General features: G+C 35.4%; 1 protein-coding gene and 1 pseudogene across 1 annotated transcript in view; both read left to right on the forward strand.

The window, feature by feature from the left end:
* FAM3C (FAM3 metabolism regulating signaling molecule C) overlaps window positions 1–17,524 on the forward strand; it is a 46,802-nt gene that overhangs the window by 25,308 nt on the left and 3,970 nt on the right. The window contains exons 5-8 of the mRNA XM_039860845.1: window positions 611–734; window positions 6,757–6,815; window positions 8,090–8,140; window positions 10,046–10,130. Of these exons, the coding sequence (XP_039716779.1) occupies window positions 611–734; window positions 6,757–6,815; window positions 8,090–8,140; window positions 10,046–10,130 (319 nt within the window). The remainder of the gene's footprint in view (window positions 1–610; window positions 735–6,756; window positions 6,816–8,089; window positions 8,141–10,045; window positions 10,131–17,524) is intronic.
* LOC120601281 (uncharacterized) lies at window positions 7,588–7,706 on the forward strand (annotated as a pseudogene).

Here is a 17,524-nt window from a genome sequence, read left to right on the forward strand (position 1 = left end):
TATGAGAACTAATATTCAAACAATAGGGATAATTCATGTTAGCAAAACTGATTCAGAAATTGCTTTTCGAAGTTTTAAGGATGCTATTTGATTGGCCAGCCCAATATTCTTCATATTTATTCATAATGAATATATTGTTTCATTAGTGTTTTTTACTTCGGTATTATAAGTACAGAAAGTGTATAAAAGGAAAATTTCTGGTTAGAATTAGTACATGAGCAGATACTCAGTGATGCATTAGGCTTTTTAGCTGGTCCTGGAAGGAACCATTCGTTGTGCATTTATGCCCTGAAAGTGGAAAGTGACAATTTAAAACCTCTCTCATCCTGAATTAAAAAAGAAACTTAAAAGTAATTAGATAAAATATATTTACTCTTATCAAGATCATAGTACTTGGTTCATTTATAGTAATTATTAGTTATTTCTTTAGTGGTTTTGTTTTTCGTTTTGAGGTTTTTTGAAATCTTCAGAAAAAAATGTAGCGTGTATTTTAAGATATGTGTAGCTTGGTGATTTACATAATTCCTTCTGTGGTTTGATATTTAAAACAAACTAATTATAGAGTCTATTAACATTGTTTTTGTAAAAACATCTATTTTCTTCTCCAAAGCTACAAAACCTCCCAGATACAAATGTGGGATCTCAAAAGCTTGCCCTGAAAAGCATTTTGCTTTTAAAATGGCAAGTGGAGCAGCCAACGTGGTGGGCCCCAAAATCTGCCTAGAAGACAATGTGTAAGTATTTATTGATTTAGAAGTATAGATGTCCTATTTAATTATAGCAAATCGAACCTAAGTTTAATGGATCTTTTGAAAATGTATTGGGCATGCTTTTACTAAAGTGATTTCAGTGATCATTATACAGTTTCTTCTCCACACATTTAAGGAGTCAAAGTTTTTAATTTTCATATTAGGGAGTGACATTAGGGAGTGACATTAAGAACACAGTATTTGTCCAGCTTCGAGGAGAGAAGAGGGATTTCCTTTGAGTGAATTTTCTAGATCTCTGCTGTCCCATATGGTAGCCAGAGCCACATGTGGCTATTTAATTTTGATTCTTAAATCACAGAAAAAAAGTTAATTCACTTAATTAAAATTAAAAGTTCAGTTTCTCAGTCACACTAGCCACATTTCAAATGCTCAGTTGCTACATATGACTTGCGCCCACCAAATTGAACAGCACAGCTAGAGTATTCCATCATTGCAGAAAGTTCCATTTGATAGCACTGCCCTAGACAATGAGCACTTTAGCTTACAAACCAACATCTTTCATTTAAAATGTTTAAATGCTGCTTGTTGAAGCGTGAAAGAATCCTGTAATAACCTCAAGCCGATCGTGGCACAGAGCTGCTTGCCACGAAGCTTCCTGGTTCCCTATAGAGATGCCCTACAAAGTATAGTTTTTAGGTTTTTCTATCTCCTACCTCAGTGGCAACTATCATTTGTTTGAAGTTGCTGCCTTTGAAGTCACAAGTCCTACTTTTAAGCTGCTCTTTTCTAGAAAATTAGATATATGAGCTTATTCGAAATTCATGTAAAATAATAAATATCCCATTAATTACATAGACTAAAGAGTGAGATAATTTTACAGATAGCGAAGAGGAAACTGGGTCGTTTCTCCCAGCATTTTGTGTGCCTTTTTTTTTTTTAAATAGTAGCTTTTAAATATTTATCATAGCCCCTTTTTAGTTAGCTATGGGCAGGTATATAGCCTCTCTTAATAACACTTTTCTTGTAAAATTAAAGGCTTGAGCTAGGTGATCTTTACAGTCTCTACTCATTTGCTTTTCCCTCATGCTAATGATATTCACTTTAATCCATTATCTTCTGATTTCTCATTATAATAGACCTGTCTTACTGAATTATGTAATAACACTTGGATTTTAGAAGTTCGTGGATTTTACATTAAATAATACCCTTCCTATTAACTTAGAATGTTCCCATTTCCATATCTTTCTTTGTTTGACTAGAGAGGCTCCAACTTTGATTCTAAATAGTAGAAAGTTCTCTTAGACTGCCTAGCCCATGCTAGGTTGTCTTTGGATATCTGTATCTACTCGAAGCATGTAAGTTTTAATGCAGAATAGAAATCAGACTCAAAACTAGTAGATTTTTCTATTAACAGATTATATAGGTCGAAAAGAAAAGAAAGCACATGTGACAGTGGGGTCTGATAAAGTAAGTCCTGGGCCCAGAGCCCAGGGCATTTGGTTCTGGCATGGTGGGAATGTCATGTAGAATTTGTGTTTCAGTTTCTTTAACCATAAAATCGAGGCAGGCTACCTATTCATCTTCATTTTAGGACTCATCCTGCCATTCCTATGAGAGATGAAATAATTGATAGGATTTTGGAGCGAGGCCTCAGACCATGAAATCTAGTCCCTGGTAAGGGGCTGGCCAGGTGTCCCCACTGGAGAAGTGCAGGGACCGGTTCACACTCCACTACTTCTTCCAGCACCTTCTGTTTCTGTACTGGAAGTTTTTCCAACAAAATATTTAAAGAAAGAGTCTGAATTTTCTTAGCATCATTCATTCATTTATTCATCAAGTAATTGAGCATAGTTCCTGCCGTCATGGAACTTGGGAGGAGTAGGGGGACGATGACAGATATTTAAGAAGTAAATGCAAATAAATAATTGCAGATTGCAGCACAGACTGCAGAGCAGCAGAGCGTGACGACTGGTGGGGGTGAGTGAGATGAGGTCAGGATGTCCGACTTTAGATCGAATCAGTCAAGGAACAGTTTCTCCAGCACAGTGACGTTTAGTCTGAGAACTGAAGGATAAGAAGGAAGATAGCCAGGTGGAAAGTCAGGGAAGAACACTCTAGGCAGAAGGAAGAGTGTGCTCACAGGCCCTTCGATGGGAAAGAGCTGGAGAGAAGTGAGCAAGAGCCAGGCCCGTAGGAACTTGGAGGCCATAGAGGGGTGAGATATTTTTTTTTTCTGAGTGTGTTGAGAAGTTGTCGACAGTTTTCAAACTCTGGCACGTCGTGATTTCCTTTATATTGAAAAAAATGACCTGCTGCTGGGTAAAATGATTAGAGAAGTAGATTAGGGAGAGTAGTTGGAAGGCCATGGCCGGTCGTGGCCACAGCTCTTTGAGACTGTCCCTACCCGCCCTCTCCCGCCCCCATTGGCAACAGACTCTTTTTGCATGTACACGCACTAAAATGTGTAAGTAGATACTAAAAATACATAAGTAGGTATTTTAATATTTTCCTACATGTGTTGAGTACATGCAGCTCACTTTGGAGACTACAAGTCCAGATCAGTGCTTCTCATCAGGGCCGGGGATTCTCCCTGGGGGACATTCGTCAAGATCTGGAGACATTTTGGGTTGTCACAGCTGTGGAGGTGCTACTCATAGGCCAGGGATACTCTTAAGCATTCTATATTGCACAGGCCAGCCCCTCCCCACAAATTACCAGGCCCATAATATCAGACCAAGTTAGAAAAACCCTAATACAGACAAAAGACGATCGTTACAATGAAGGTTGTGGTCATGGTTTAAGATAGATTTCATTAGTTAGAAATAGAAAATTCTGGGTGTAAACATCAAGTTATCACACAACAAAAATTGTAGCTTCTTATTCTTTTTTATTAAGAACCCATAGAATTTATTCATGTTCAAGGTGTAGCTTTTGTTTTAGACATAACTCATTTGATTTCAACTTACATGAAAATTATATGAGGAATAGTGCTTCACTGTTTATTACATAATCAATATTTGGTATAGGAATATATAGCAGACTATTTTGAGGAGTTTATTTTTCTATCAGGGGGCCAATAGGTAAAATCAAGAATATTATACAAGTACCTATATAATCTAAAATGTAACCATTTAACAATGTAAAAACCATTCTAAAATCATGAGTAGTAAAGTAAAAGGAAAAACCAGCCAAGTGGCTTGATTTGGCCCATGAGCTTATGAAATATAGTTTGTTAAACCCTGCTAGAAACGAATCATTTTAAGAACTAGTAGTTAGAACATAGAGTAGGTATTTGAAATAAAACTATATTCAAAGATGTAGACTCTATAGATTATATGATCTTATGATCATTTTCTTTAGATTTTTGCCTGGAAGTATGGAGTGATAGGGGAAGAGGGACCTTCATATTCATGAAGGGTAAAATAAAATATTTCAACCTGTGTTAGAGTGACTCTTATACATTTAAAATCCTCAGAGGTTCCTCATTTGCTAGTTAGAGGCTTCTGATTGAATTTGTTTTTAAAAATTGATAAGCTGCTGCCCTCTTGTGGGGAGTCAATGTCATAGTGCTACTTTGTTGTCTTTTTCTTTGCTCTGTGACAGACAGCAGCATACTCTTGAGATGATCTCTACTTGGAGGAGGCACTGTGACACTTAATAATAAATGTAATGACAGCTATTGCCTATTAATATTAATAGTACAATCTACTTATATATTTCTGAAATGAGCAGAGCAAATGCATTTTGAAACTTCTCTTGTATATAGCAGATTTGTTTGGCCCACCTTTCAGAACTAGTCTTGCAACACATAAAAAAGTTCTAAACTTTATTACATGTAAATTTTAGAGAATGACAAGTGAAATTTCGAAGGCAGATATGCAACCAGGTTGGGTAGATAACTAGTTAAATTCTAATAAGCTTTTAAAAATAAAAAATTTATGCTTTTCTGTTTTATAATATTTTTAATATTACCTTGGAGTAGAGTATTTTTTTAACTTTTCATTTTGAAATAATTATAGAAACCACAGGCAGTTGCAATATGGTGCAAAGAGGTCAACATACTCTTCACCCAGTTTTCCCAGCAGTTCTGTCTTATGTAATTATAGTGCAATTATCAAAACCAGAAAATTGGCATTGGTCCAGGGTGTGCTTAGTTCTGTCATTTTATCGCATGTATAGATCCATGTAGCCAACATAGCAATCAAGATATAGAATTATTTCATCACCACAAAGATCTCTTTTATACTACCTTGTTATGTGTCACCTCCACCATCAGTAACCCTTGCCAACCACTAATCTGTCATTTCTATCACTTTGCTGTTTTGAGAATGTTATGTGAATAAGATTATATAATATGTGACTACTGAGATTAGCTTTTTTCACTCAGGATAATCCTCTTGAAATACTGGTACATGTTAATAATTTACCCCTTTTTTAGTGCTGAGCAGTATAATATAATATGGATGCACCTCACTTGGTTTATCCACATCACTTACTGTCCTCAACCGAACAATTTTAGTTGTTCCCAGTTTTTGGCTGTTACCAATGAAGCTGCTATGGATAGTCATGTACAGGTTTTTGTGTGGACATACATTTGTATTTCTCTGCCATGAAGTGCCCAAGAATTCTGGGTTATGTGGTATGTGTTTAATTCTGTAAAAACTTCCAGACACTTTCCAGAGTGACTGTACTATTTTATATTCCTGCCAGCATATATGAGAGATCTGATTTCTCTGTATACTTGCTAGCATTTGCTATTGTCACTATTTTTTTATTTTAGCTTTTCTAATAGGCACGTAGTGATATTTCAATTAATTTTCTTTTCCTTGTGGCTAGTGAGATTGCACATCTATTAATGGTATTTGTGTTTTGTTTTGTTTTATTTTTTGCCACCTGTGTATCCTCTCCAGTGAAATACCTATTCACATCTTTTGCCAATTTTCTTCACATTGCTTTTTTTACTGCTAAGTTGTGAGGGTTAAAACTGTATTCATTTATCAGTTGCAACCATAGATTAACGACAGATAGGAGTTCTGTGAAAATCAGCTAACACGTTCTGTGAGAATCAGTTAGCTATGTGGAATTTACAATAAAGTATTATAGATTTTATTTGTGAAATTATGTGCTACATATACTTTACTATTACTAAAATTTCTAACAAACTTATGTACCTATACATGTGTGTTTAGATGTATAAATATATGGATATGTGTGTGTCTACATTTTCATACTCTGCCAACCTCAAACCCATTGTTAAACATTAAACAGTACACGACTGGGAGTATTACTATTACCTTTAGTTTTTAAAATTTTTTAAATTAAAATTTCTTTTAAATTAAAAGTACCCATAATTTTATTTTAGTAATTCTAATTGAACAAACTGAACTGATAAGCAGGAGTTTCACAGATGCCTTCCATTTCACAGTATCATTGTCTTTGTGTGATGGTCTGTGAGCTGCCAGTGGATGTTGATCACTTCAGGTATGACAACGTAAGTGACTGGTTAGAAGCAGTCATATAAATGCAGCATCACTTCTGATAATCACCAAGAGCACGTTCACAGTTAGGTGAAACATTCACGAAAGAAGCGTCCCGCACTTTTCTTGCTTTCAGATTATGAAAGATTTGGGGAGCATCTTGCTTCTTTCCCACCTCACACTGATGCTGCAGAAAGTACAGAAGAGGTTGTCGATCGATCCTTTCAGAATGGTTGTAGAATATGTGTGTGCGTAATGTCCACATGTTTAAAGGATTCTCTAAAACAGTATTTCATAATCTGACCCAGAGCAACAAGAAACAGTCCAGTATTTTGCCCTAATACTTGTTAATATGTATTTCTGTGAAATCTTATTTTAGGACATTGCTTTAAAGTTATTAAACTGTTTTCTCTCACTTAGTAGAGATCTTTTAATCTCCGCTGCAGTACTAAATGATTGTACACCCCATATAATATTCTTAACCTTTATTTTTTTGCATGACTTTATTTCTTTGATACATGTCTTTGTGACATCTAATTCTACATTTGTCTTGACTTTTTCCCCTTCAGTTTAATGAGTGGTGTGAAGAATAATGTTGGAAGAGGGATCAATGTTGCCTTGGTAAATGGTAAGAATAATTATTTTAGCTCATGGGTGTAGTCAGTAGATAATCAAATGCCCTAAAGCAAAATGCACTCTAATAATCAAGAGATCAGGTCAGAAAGAGCCACTCTTGACGCTAACCCCCGTCCCTCCCCCCGGGCCCCCCTGCTCAACTCCCTTATCCCCATAAAAAAGCCAACTATATGTGGACAGTTCATGTCTGAATATTTATAGTTGCTTTCTTGGAAGCATCCAGCTTACAGTGCAATGTGTGGGGAGCTTCCCATGAAATCATCAAAATACAACCAATCTAACATTAAATTGATGAGTTCTTGCTGCAAATTTTGGAATCCTAACATAATGTGAAGATAGAATGACATGAATGAAAGGATGTAAAATGACAAAGGGTGATGGACTATTGGATGGGGTGGAGGAGAAATGAAAAGTAAGAAGAATCAATTTTAATTTTTCAGTATTTGTCCACATTCTTCTAAGTTCATTATAATAAATACAGTTATTGAACCCTGAACTTCTTGAGTGTTCTTACAAAATCAAATCCGAAAATATGAACCCATGAAGTGAGTCCTAACTACACAATGGTCTTCTCTTTCTGCTATAATAACCCTGTAAAGCTGTAGAGAGTGATTAAAACCACGCTCCCCAGTCCATAGCGTAGGAAAATATCTCTTCTTTCACAACAAGAGGTGAAGTTTTGTGTTTCTACTTTTTTCATTTTCTTAGGTAAAAGGTTCTATACCTATTTGTCTATTTAATTGATAACAAAAAAATAGATTTTAGTCTACAGCCATGCTACCCAGAACAAGCCTGATCCCGCCTGATCTCAGAAGCTAAGCAGGGTCGGGCCTGTTTAGTACTTGAATGGGAGACCACCTAGGAAGACCAGGGGCTGTAGGCGTAAAAAAATAAAAAAATAAGGGATTGTAAGCTGACAAGGTTCTTGCAATCTGTGAGGTCAACCAAAGGTTGTCTCACCTTAAAAAAATAGATTTTAAAAGGTAGATTTTATAAAAAGATATATTTAATGACAGAAAAATGTCCAACTTTGAATTGGAATCGTCTGTGGTCAGTAGAGAATTTCTATTTGCTCCTCTTTGGCTTACAAGACTAGTGAGAAAGTCCTATCCAAAAATTACCCTTTAGCAACATGTTTCAAATGCATGTAATTCAGATTTTAACTCTTTTCTCAAGGTAATTCACATCCATTATTGGATAAGATCATTTATACAATATAAAGTATATTTCAGTTGCGTAATTTGATATGGATTCAATTTCTTTCAGGAAAGACAGGAGAAGTATTAGATACTAAATATTTTGACATGTGGGGAGGAGGTAAGTTTAAATAACCTAACTGTTCTGTTGCTAGCACTGACTTCTTAATCACCTAAATATAATGTTGCCCATTAATGAGAGAATAATGTTACTATTTTTGTGTTCATTTTGTTTCTCTTTTCACTAAATGTCCAGCTATGTTTAAGTAATCAGTCATTAGTATTTACTTTTTTAACTAAAATTATTGTGTGTAATCAAGAACAATACTATTAAAGTGGAGATTTTAAAAAATCTTCAGTCTTATTTCTTGCAGGACAACTAATTCAAAACTTTAGGGTGCTTTAGATTCTGTCTGAAATTGTTAAAAAGAATGAAAAATTTGATGATGGGCATAACTAATTTAAGTGTTTTGAACTGACTGAATCGATTTCTTTATATGTGATTTCCCAGTCTCAAAAATACATTATAACCAGAATTATGATTAGGGTAGATGAGCATCTGAGGGAAGGAATAGAATTTCCTTTCTAGTTCACTGGACTTAGAGTGAGGTACAGATAGATATCTCCTGTATTTGAAAGTCCCTTGGAGAGCAAGCGAAAGTCACTCACCAGCATGCAGGGACAAGGACTGGCGCTCTACGAGATGCTACCCCAAAGCAAAGGATTTCTCCCTCTAGTTCTAAGACCAACACAGATTTGTCTTTTCAGTCTTCTCTAAATTTATCAGCACGAGGCTCTCCCTTCCCCTCCCTACGCCCTTTACATATTGCCTAAAAGCCAGCAGCAGTAAGCTTCTTGAAATGTATAAGAGTTTTCAGACAGTTCAGCTTTTTCTAATATTTCTTCAGCTTATAACAGGATGCTACATAACATTTACTTTTTACTCGAGATGAGGAGAACTTTTCATAGTTGTCAAAACTATGTAAACTTAAAATGCTACCATCAGTTTCAGACCCTAAGGGCATGGCTGGTGGTACCAAAACTATTACATAGAAACACCTTAACAGAACTGTTGTTGGAATCAGCCATGTGACCAAGAGGCTCTGGTATTTCATCACAAGCAGATCCATTACTGCTGAAAATACTCCTCCAGTTGAAAAGAAGTCGCAGTTTACTGCCATCTTTGCATTTAAGTGGAAATGGTTCGTTAGCTGCTCTGGTACATTTTTAAAAAAATTTAAAATGCTATTATAAAATATAATCAAAGAAAAATCTTTGGCGTCTTTGCCATGGAAAGAAACTGAGTAAATTTGAAGTAATGCAGCTTTGACTTACAGGCTGTTCTAGATGCGAAATGATTTGCTGTACCTGCTCTGTCTCTGCATTACCAGTTTTTAGTCACCAAAGGGGTTTATTCTGAAGTCCTTATGAACCTGGATATACTAGGTGAAGCGAGTAATGACTATAATGTTTGCTATAATTAGTTTGGCTTTAGTGATGACCTAATCTACATTCCTTCTCCTAGTTTATGGTAAGTGGATATGCCCAGAAGATCCTGTACATCATTTATGTGTGTCTTCGTATGTGCACGTGCATATATATACACAGGCCCTTCTGTGAATTGGACAAAACTTATGTATCTTATTTTAAGGAAAGTACTCACCCAAACAAGTTTACATAAACTCAAGAAAGTCCATGAGCCTTTCTCTTGCTCCTTGAGTTTCTTACTTTAAACCACGTTATGCTTTAACATAACTTCACTATGGTGTTTTTCATTTAGCCTCTGGAATATCAGTCCAAAGTCACATAGGATGAATCAGGATTGGAAATTTTAAGTTGATGGTAGGATCATATTAAGGAACAAACAATTTTTTAACCTATTCATAAGATTAATCTCCCTTTTGGTTACCCTACATTAGAATTTATTGATTTACAAACTTCATATTTTATATTATTAACTTTACAGATTATCACTGTGGTTACTCAGTCATCTAAAAGAAACCTGCAACCTTTTCTTTTTCTTCAGATGTGGCCCCATTTATTGAGTTTCTGAAGTCCATACAAGATGGGACAATAGTCTTAATGGGAACATATGATGATGGAGCAACGAAGTATGTAAACTTAAAAATCTATACAACCTTTTTGAGCTATATTTAATAATTAAAAAGCAGTACATTTTCATTGAAAAAAATTTTTAAAACAGAGCAAAGTTCCAGATAAATTCTATGAACATTTTTTTAGTTTTTTCCCTTCTGTTTTTTTGCATATTCATCAGGCATATATCATTGTAAAATTAGAATCACATTGTACATTAAGGTTGTTCTACTCTTTTGTAGTCTGTTTTTTTTTTAACAACTTGAAATCATTTTCCCTGACATAATATTCTTTGATAGAATCTTTCATGGTTCACCAACAGGTGATCATATAGCCCTACCTTTATTTAAAAGTTGCTTGTTATTGCCAAGATTTTGTATTATTGTGATAAACACCCTTTTACATAATTATTTTTCACCTTTGATTATGTCCTTAAGGCAGATTCCTAGAAGCGGAATTGTGAAGGGATAAGTGTGTTATATTTTTCATAAAGTTTAATAGATGGTAGTTTGTAACTTTTCTTAAAATTGTATATGTTATAAAATTTGAAAAATACAGAAAAGCGCAAAGGAAAACAAGTTACAGTTTATCTCACTACTCAGACATAACCATTGATATTAATTAATTTCTATCTCCAGATTTTTTTATGCACATATTTTATCTTAAACATTTGGAACAGTCGCATTTATAGCATACCTTTTCATTTACTTATGTGGTGAATATTTTCCCATAGAATTAAATATTTTTTTCATAACAGTTGTTCATGTCTGCCAAGTTTAGTTTTTCATTGTGTCATGATTTAAAATCTGTTTAATAAAACACCTACTGCTGAATGTTTAGACTCTGTCCAATTTTCATACTTAGCAAAAATATACTATCTTAAAATTATTTTGAAATCGATTTCCTTAAGATACATTTTTTTGAAGTAGGTTGTTGAATTAAATGATGTGCACATTTTTAAAAAGGATTTTTTAAAGTTTGTGCCAATTTTACATGTCTCTCAGAAGTTTGTAATTAAAAAAGCAGTACACCGATTGTTAATTTTTTTAAAAGTTCATTCTTAAAAGTTTTGGAGAGGAAACTTGTTTTAACATGCCTTCTTTGGTTATTGGTGAGACTGGATTTTTTAAACAAATGTTTTGGCTCCTCTTGTCAATTGTCTTTTGGCCATTTAGGGTGATTCTTATTTATTTGCAAGAGTCCTTTATATGTTAAGGATATTAACTATTTCTCATGTTAAAATGTATTATTTTGCACATCATTTGCTTTTAATTTTGTTAATTTATGGTGCTTTTTGATTTTTAGAAGTTTAGTCTAATTCTTATATAGACAGGTCTGGATTTTCCTTTTGAGTTTTTCTACTTTTATACTTGAGAAATACTTTTCCATTTCTAACTTAGATATTTAGGAGATTTTTCTCTTCCAGTGATTTTACCATTTTCTTGTATTTTTAAAAATCCACTTGTAATTTTCCAGCAACTTATAATGCATATTATTATGTAGATTTGACTTTGTTTCTGAAAGTTCTGTTCTTCTATTTATTCCTGCTCCAATAAGATACTATTTCAATTTTTTTAATAACTTCGATAAAAATAAGTGTACTTAATACTTTTCTGGTGGGGTGAACTCTTTAATAGTCTTTCTCAAAAAAATCTTTCCTATGATACCTGTTTTGGATGACTTTTATCAAGAATAAAAAAAAACATTCGAATATTTTACTTGAAAAGACTTTGAACTATATGCTCGACACAGGAATATGTCATGTCTTCCTTTTTATTGAGTTATGTATGTATTTAATATGTAGCTACATTATGGCAGATTTGCACTAAGAAAGCAGTGCCACTTTGTGAATATTTCTAAGCTGAAGCAGTTTTGTTGACATTTGCATTTTATCTAGTTCAACTAAAGACGTATTAAACTCAGTACGAAGGTTAAATAAAACTGGCATATTCAACCATTGCCATTTAGCTAGATAGAACTAAACAGAATATAATTAGGCTTTCCTTATCAAAAAACAACCAACTTCCTATTTACTTTTGCTGAGAGAATAGGATATTACATGTGTAATTGAGATTTTCAAGGTTTTCTTAAAGCCCTACTTTTCTAAATAGATACACATGACCTCTGTTTTTCATCAGGTTATTTCATTATTATACCTGGTGAGCATCACCCCTTTTGCCCTTCTGCTAATAATGATTTGCGGCCAGACCTAGAAACTAGGCGAAGACGATGTTTTCTTTTTAGCTGCTGTTTGTTGGTGTTCATCGAATGCAGACATGGAGAAAATCCTTATGAAGGGCCTTCTACATCTATTAAATGTAACAAAATATAACCACATATCTTGGCAGATGTCTGAATATTTGAAGTGATTCCTCAGTCGTAGTATACCCAGCCTTATATGGGAATGAAAAGCTCTGATGTGTTATGGCTTTTCCTCACATAGGCTGCTGGATTTTACCTTCTAAGGACTGGCTTGTTCTTCCACTTATACCTAAAAGAGTTGAGGATGAAATGGATGTGCCTCTTCTCTGCAAGTTACAGAGTTGGTGTGCAAGTTGGTTAGGGAAAGCGGGCTCAGATCTGTGCAGTTGTTTCTCTGTGATCCTGGTCACCACCATTCATAATAAGCTCCTCAGCTATACTCTGAACTTCAGCAGAATAACTGGGACTGGTCTCCATCACAGCGTTTCTCAAAGTGTATTCAGTGGAACCCCAGTTTCTTAAAACTATAATGGTCAAATAAGTTTGGGATGGCACCTTTTTATGGGTTTACAATAAACTCTCAAGTTCTGCCCTAAAGAAAATGCTTTACCTCTGTTTATGCCAGTGGTTCTTGATTTTTAACCAGGAAGCACATTTTAAAAACAAACAACAACAAAAAACCTATATCCAGGAAAACTTACACTTTAGGAAGTGCAGGTCTCTAATGTATCCACTTTCCATCTCCACCCTCTCTGAATTAAGTTGTTTGTTTTTTCGTTTGTTTAATAGAAAATATGGTAGTTTGAGCTAGCTAAATTTTGCTATTGTATTTCTCCTTTTGGAGAGAAAACTCTATGATGTGTTAGCCTCTCGCCTAAGTGTTTAAATGTCGATGTCTTGAAGTAAGAGATCTTCAGGATCACTTGAAACAGCATCACAGCCCTGGGCCACGGTCCCTCGGAACTTCACTATGAATGCCTCCACTGACCTGCTCACCTCGTAAGGGTGTTGGTACTCTTGTCATTTCTCTATTTGAAACAAGCAAAACATAAAACTATTCTTAAGTAAATGTTATGTTCTTGGGTTGGTTTCCCTCTAAATTCCTCCTGATAGTCCTTCTCTTGGATAAGTGGAAAAACAAAATAGATGTTCTCCCCAAATAGTACTCAGGTATTTGAAGCTAAACAGCATTTCTCTTTTAGTTTTCTCCAGGCTCAATACACATGGCTCATTTAACCTTTTATCATGTTACGTTTCTAGCTTGTTTTACCCGCTTGGCTGTATTTTTGGACATTCTCTAGTTGATTATTGTCTCTCTTAAATTGAGTGCCCCAAATCGAACACCATGTTCCAGACGTGGTCTGGCCAGTCCAGGGTACAGTGGAGATGTTAGCTTACCATGCTGTAGAGATTCCATTTCTTTGAATATTCATGCGGACTCGTATTGTATTCGTTTTCTTTAAACAGTCACATAACATTTTTGGCTCATGAGTTTTTGGTCAAGTTAAATTCTCAGATCTTTTCATTTGGTCTCAGACTTTTGTGTTTTAATCACTGCCAAGTCAGATCTTCCTCCTCATTCAGAACTTGATTTTATTTTGTCTAAATGAAGAACTTTATATTCATGTATCCTTGTTAAATTTAATTTTGCTGATTTTGGCCCACTTGGTCTTGATTCTGACATTTGTCGTATGAAGTTTTCATGATCCAGGCTTTGTATTCTCTCCAAAGTCGTTCTTATGTTTAAATCTAAGTCATTGCTAAAAATGTTTACCAAGGTCAGTGTGCCACCTTGCGGGAGACCTCCTGCAAGGGATTCGTCTATTAATCAGCTGCAGAAACTACTTTTCAAACAGCTGCCAGTGTACCCTAATAGGCATACCATCCAGCTGCCGCGTCATTATTATCTGAAACTATCCGATGCTCACTTAAATTCATGACTATGCTAATTACGGTACCCTGATCTGACACCCAAAAACCTTTGCAAAAGCTGAAATAACTTGACTTTATTCATCCCTCCTTCCTACTACCCTCTCTTTTTCTTTCCTTCTTTGTTTTACTGCTCACAGGAGCTCCTTGTAATCCCTTCAAGAATTTTGTTAGGAATTGAAATTGGTTTTATTGGGCCCTTGTTTCTAAAATGTACCTTGCCTATTTTTGAAAACTGGAATATTTAACTTTTAATGTCCTAGCATTTCCAATTTCTATGATGCTTCTAAAATAACTATCACTACATCGAAGATTATATTAACAAGTTCCTTTAGAATTTTAAGTGTGTGATGTGTGGGCCTGGAGGTTTAAATTTAGTTTAAAGCTGTTATACGGACATTCTTGAATTACTATTCCCTTTTCATGTTGATCAAAGAGTGTTCGCTTCCCTGGAAAAGATAATCATGCTTTGATCTCAGTATTATATTCTCTTTGTGAAACAGTGGGTCTCTTTGTTATTCACACTTAGTAGCAAAAGTTCTTTCTGTGGCCTTTACAAGTTTTATGAATCTCATCTCATTCTAAGCACTGCAGGCCTTCCTGGTAGTAGTAGTAAAAGTTTTGTCATTAGTAATAGGATTTGCCTTGTATTTTGTACACTCCCTTTTTTAAGCTCAAGCCCATCACAAGAGCATTCTTCTAGTAGCGTTAATTTAGAAACTTTTTTTTTCTGAGATTATTAGCAAATCACAAAATGAACATTATTGGGGTATTTGTTTTTCATTTGTTTTTAAGAGTTATGTTCTTGCATAAGAGTTTCTAATCTGAACTTTTTATAATATGCTCTCTTTAAAGACTAGGCTTCATGGTCACCTATGCCGAGAGTTCCTTATTCTTCAAACTCCTAAGAGACCATGATTTTCTTCTAATATTCTCGACACTCTACTTCCCAGCTGGTTCTTCCTTGTTAGTCAGAACTGAGCCCAGAATATCAGTTCTTCTTCTTGCTTTCTGTACTTTTCGAGAAAAGGGGACCCCGGCTTGGTTTGATGGTATGACCGAAGGACCATCTGATGTCTTTCCTTTCCCAGCAAAGATGGAGGCAGATTGGAGGCTCCCCATCTCCAGTCCGCATCTCCTCTTTTTCTCCAGACTGCCTCTGTGCAGCCTTAGAATCTTTTCTAGGAAAACTTGATTCCTTTCTTTGTCTAGTTTCTGGTTTACCACAGAAAATTTTCTATTCATTTTTAAAGAAAATTCTCAACTAAAATAATTTTTTCCATGTAAGTTTTTAACAACTCATCCAGTTATGAGCATTAGTAAAGATTAAAATATGTATAATAAACTCCTGGTGCCTCCTATATAGAATTAAAAGCTTATCTCTAAGCTTCATGTTGTATATAACTGTATAAGTTACCCTGGCTTTTAAAAACTGGAGCATTTTGACATCTATCATATATTTGATCTAGTGCTTAAAATATTGTCTACATTGCATAGTTTTATTTAAACTTCTTTTTGAAATATGAAGTCATCTTTTACTTAGTAAAATAGAAAATGCCAAAAAAGAATAATAAAGTTCCCCAACCTTGACATAGGCAGATCAGAAAACTTTAGAAGTCACTGAGAGAGTTATTTGGTTATAAAACTATAGCTAGATAGACATAGTTAGGGACATGTGGCAAGGGTGCCCAGGACCACCACCAGATGTGATGATTTACTAGGGAGATTTACAGGACGCAGCGTATAGACCTGCTCACATAAGGCTATACGGTCTGTTACAGCAAAAGGATACAATGCAGAATTAGCATGTTTACATAAAAGGCAAATGTACATGGGGCAAAGTCAAGTTTCCAAGTGTCCTCTCCCAGGTGGAGTTACAGAGAACATGCTTAATTTCTCCAGCGACAAGTTGTGACAACAGTGCGAAATTCTGTCTACTAGGGCATCTTATTAGAAACTCAGTACGTAGGGTTTTTATCAGGAGCTGATCATGTAGGCACCCACTGCCTAACACATCCCCAAATTCCAGACTTCCAGAAAGAAAGTAGATGTTTATCATAAACTGCATTGTTTGTACATTTTAGGGACAGTGAACCATTCCAATGGATTCTGGGAACGGTGGGAGCCTGCCCCAAATCCAAGTTTCTTCCAGATGCCAGCCAAGGATCAGTCTTGTGGGTCGGCCTTTCTGAGGATAGCCAACTCCAGCCTACTCTGTTAACCCTTTTCTGTGCAGGACCTGCGGTGTTCTCATGGGAAAGTAAGGGAAGAAATGACCAGAGTCAAAACATAAAGCTGAATTTTCAAGTTGCTTCTAGATCTTTGGCCAAATTGGCTTTGTGTATTCACACAGATCAAAATGATCACTTCTCAAATCCAAAAGTACAGAAGTAAAAATGACTGCCCTTCAATATATTTCTTAATTGATGCAAAATTCTTAGATATGAAAGCTTTTATGTACCTTTTGTAGAGGGCCAGGCCTGCATTTTGATACCCATCTACTTTGCAAGCAGTTTCTATGTATAAGCCATCCCACAACATTTGTGAACTTAACATTCAGCTATTTATGAGCAATCTTAAAGCCTGCCAGGTGTCAGTTTGTTAATTTTTCTGAGATGTAAGTGTGAATCAAGCCAAAGGCACCTTTGCAGGAGGCCGTCACTGAGCTGCACAGTGAACCAAGGCCTGACTTCTGCGTTTTGATACTATTTGTTCTTGTTATAGTAAAACTTGCCTATTAGTGCTGATGATGCAAACAAAATATTCAAAGAAAGTACCCAGAAAAATAGAATTGGATAAATTAATGAGTGGAACTTGACAGTCTTCATACCTGTGATATGCTAACACTGGAAACAAACATTGCAAGGTTCACACAATACTTTCAGGGTGTGTCCCTCTAAAGCAAAAGTTGCTGATCAAGTGAACAAACAAAAAGTGGTGCCTAATGTGAGGATAGGCACAGGAAACACAGCTATAGACAAACCTTAGGGAGCAAGCGAGGAGCATATCCACATGATACGTAAAGGTCTTAAAGTCTTCAGGAGGCCAAGACTTCCCTGGTTCTTTTGCACAGCTGTTTCATTTATTATTTTTATTTCACTTGGTTATAAACACATCGCTTTATACAGATCTGAGTCTGAAAGGCTAAATATTCCAGGACAACAGCTGATTTTCTCACTGACTCTAGTGAACTTCCCCAGGTGGACAGCAAAGCCCGGGCTGTGGTTAAAACAGCTCTACTGCCCGTCTGATTTAAGTGCTTTGCATAAATTGTGGAGGT

Source organism: Pteropus medius, unplaced genomic scaffold (genome assembly GCF_902729225.1).
Source record: "Pteropus medius unplaced genomic scaffold, Ma_sr-lr_union100, whole genome shotgun sequence".
NCBI lineage: Eukaryota > Metazoa > Chordata > Mammalia > Chiroptera > Pteropodidae > Pteropus > Pteropus medius.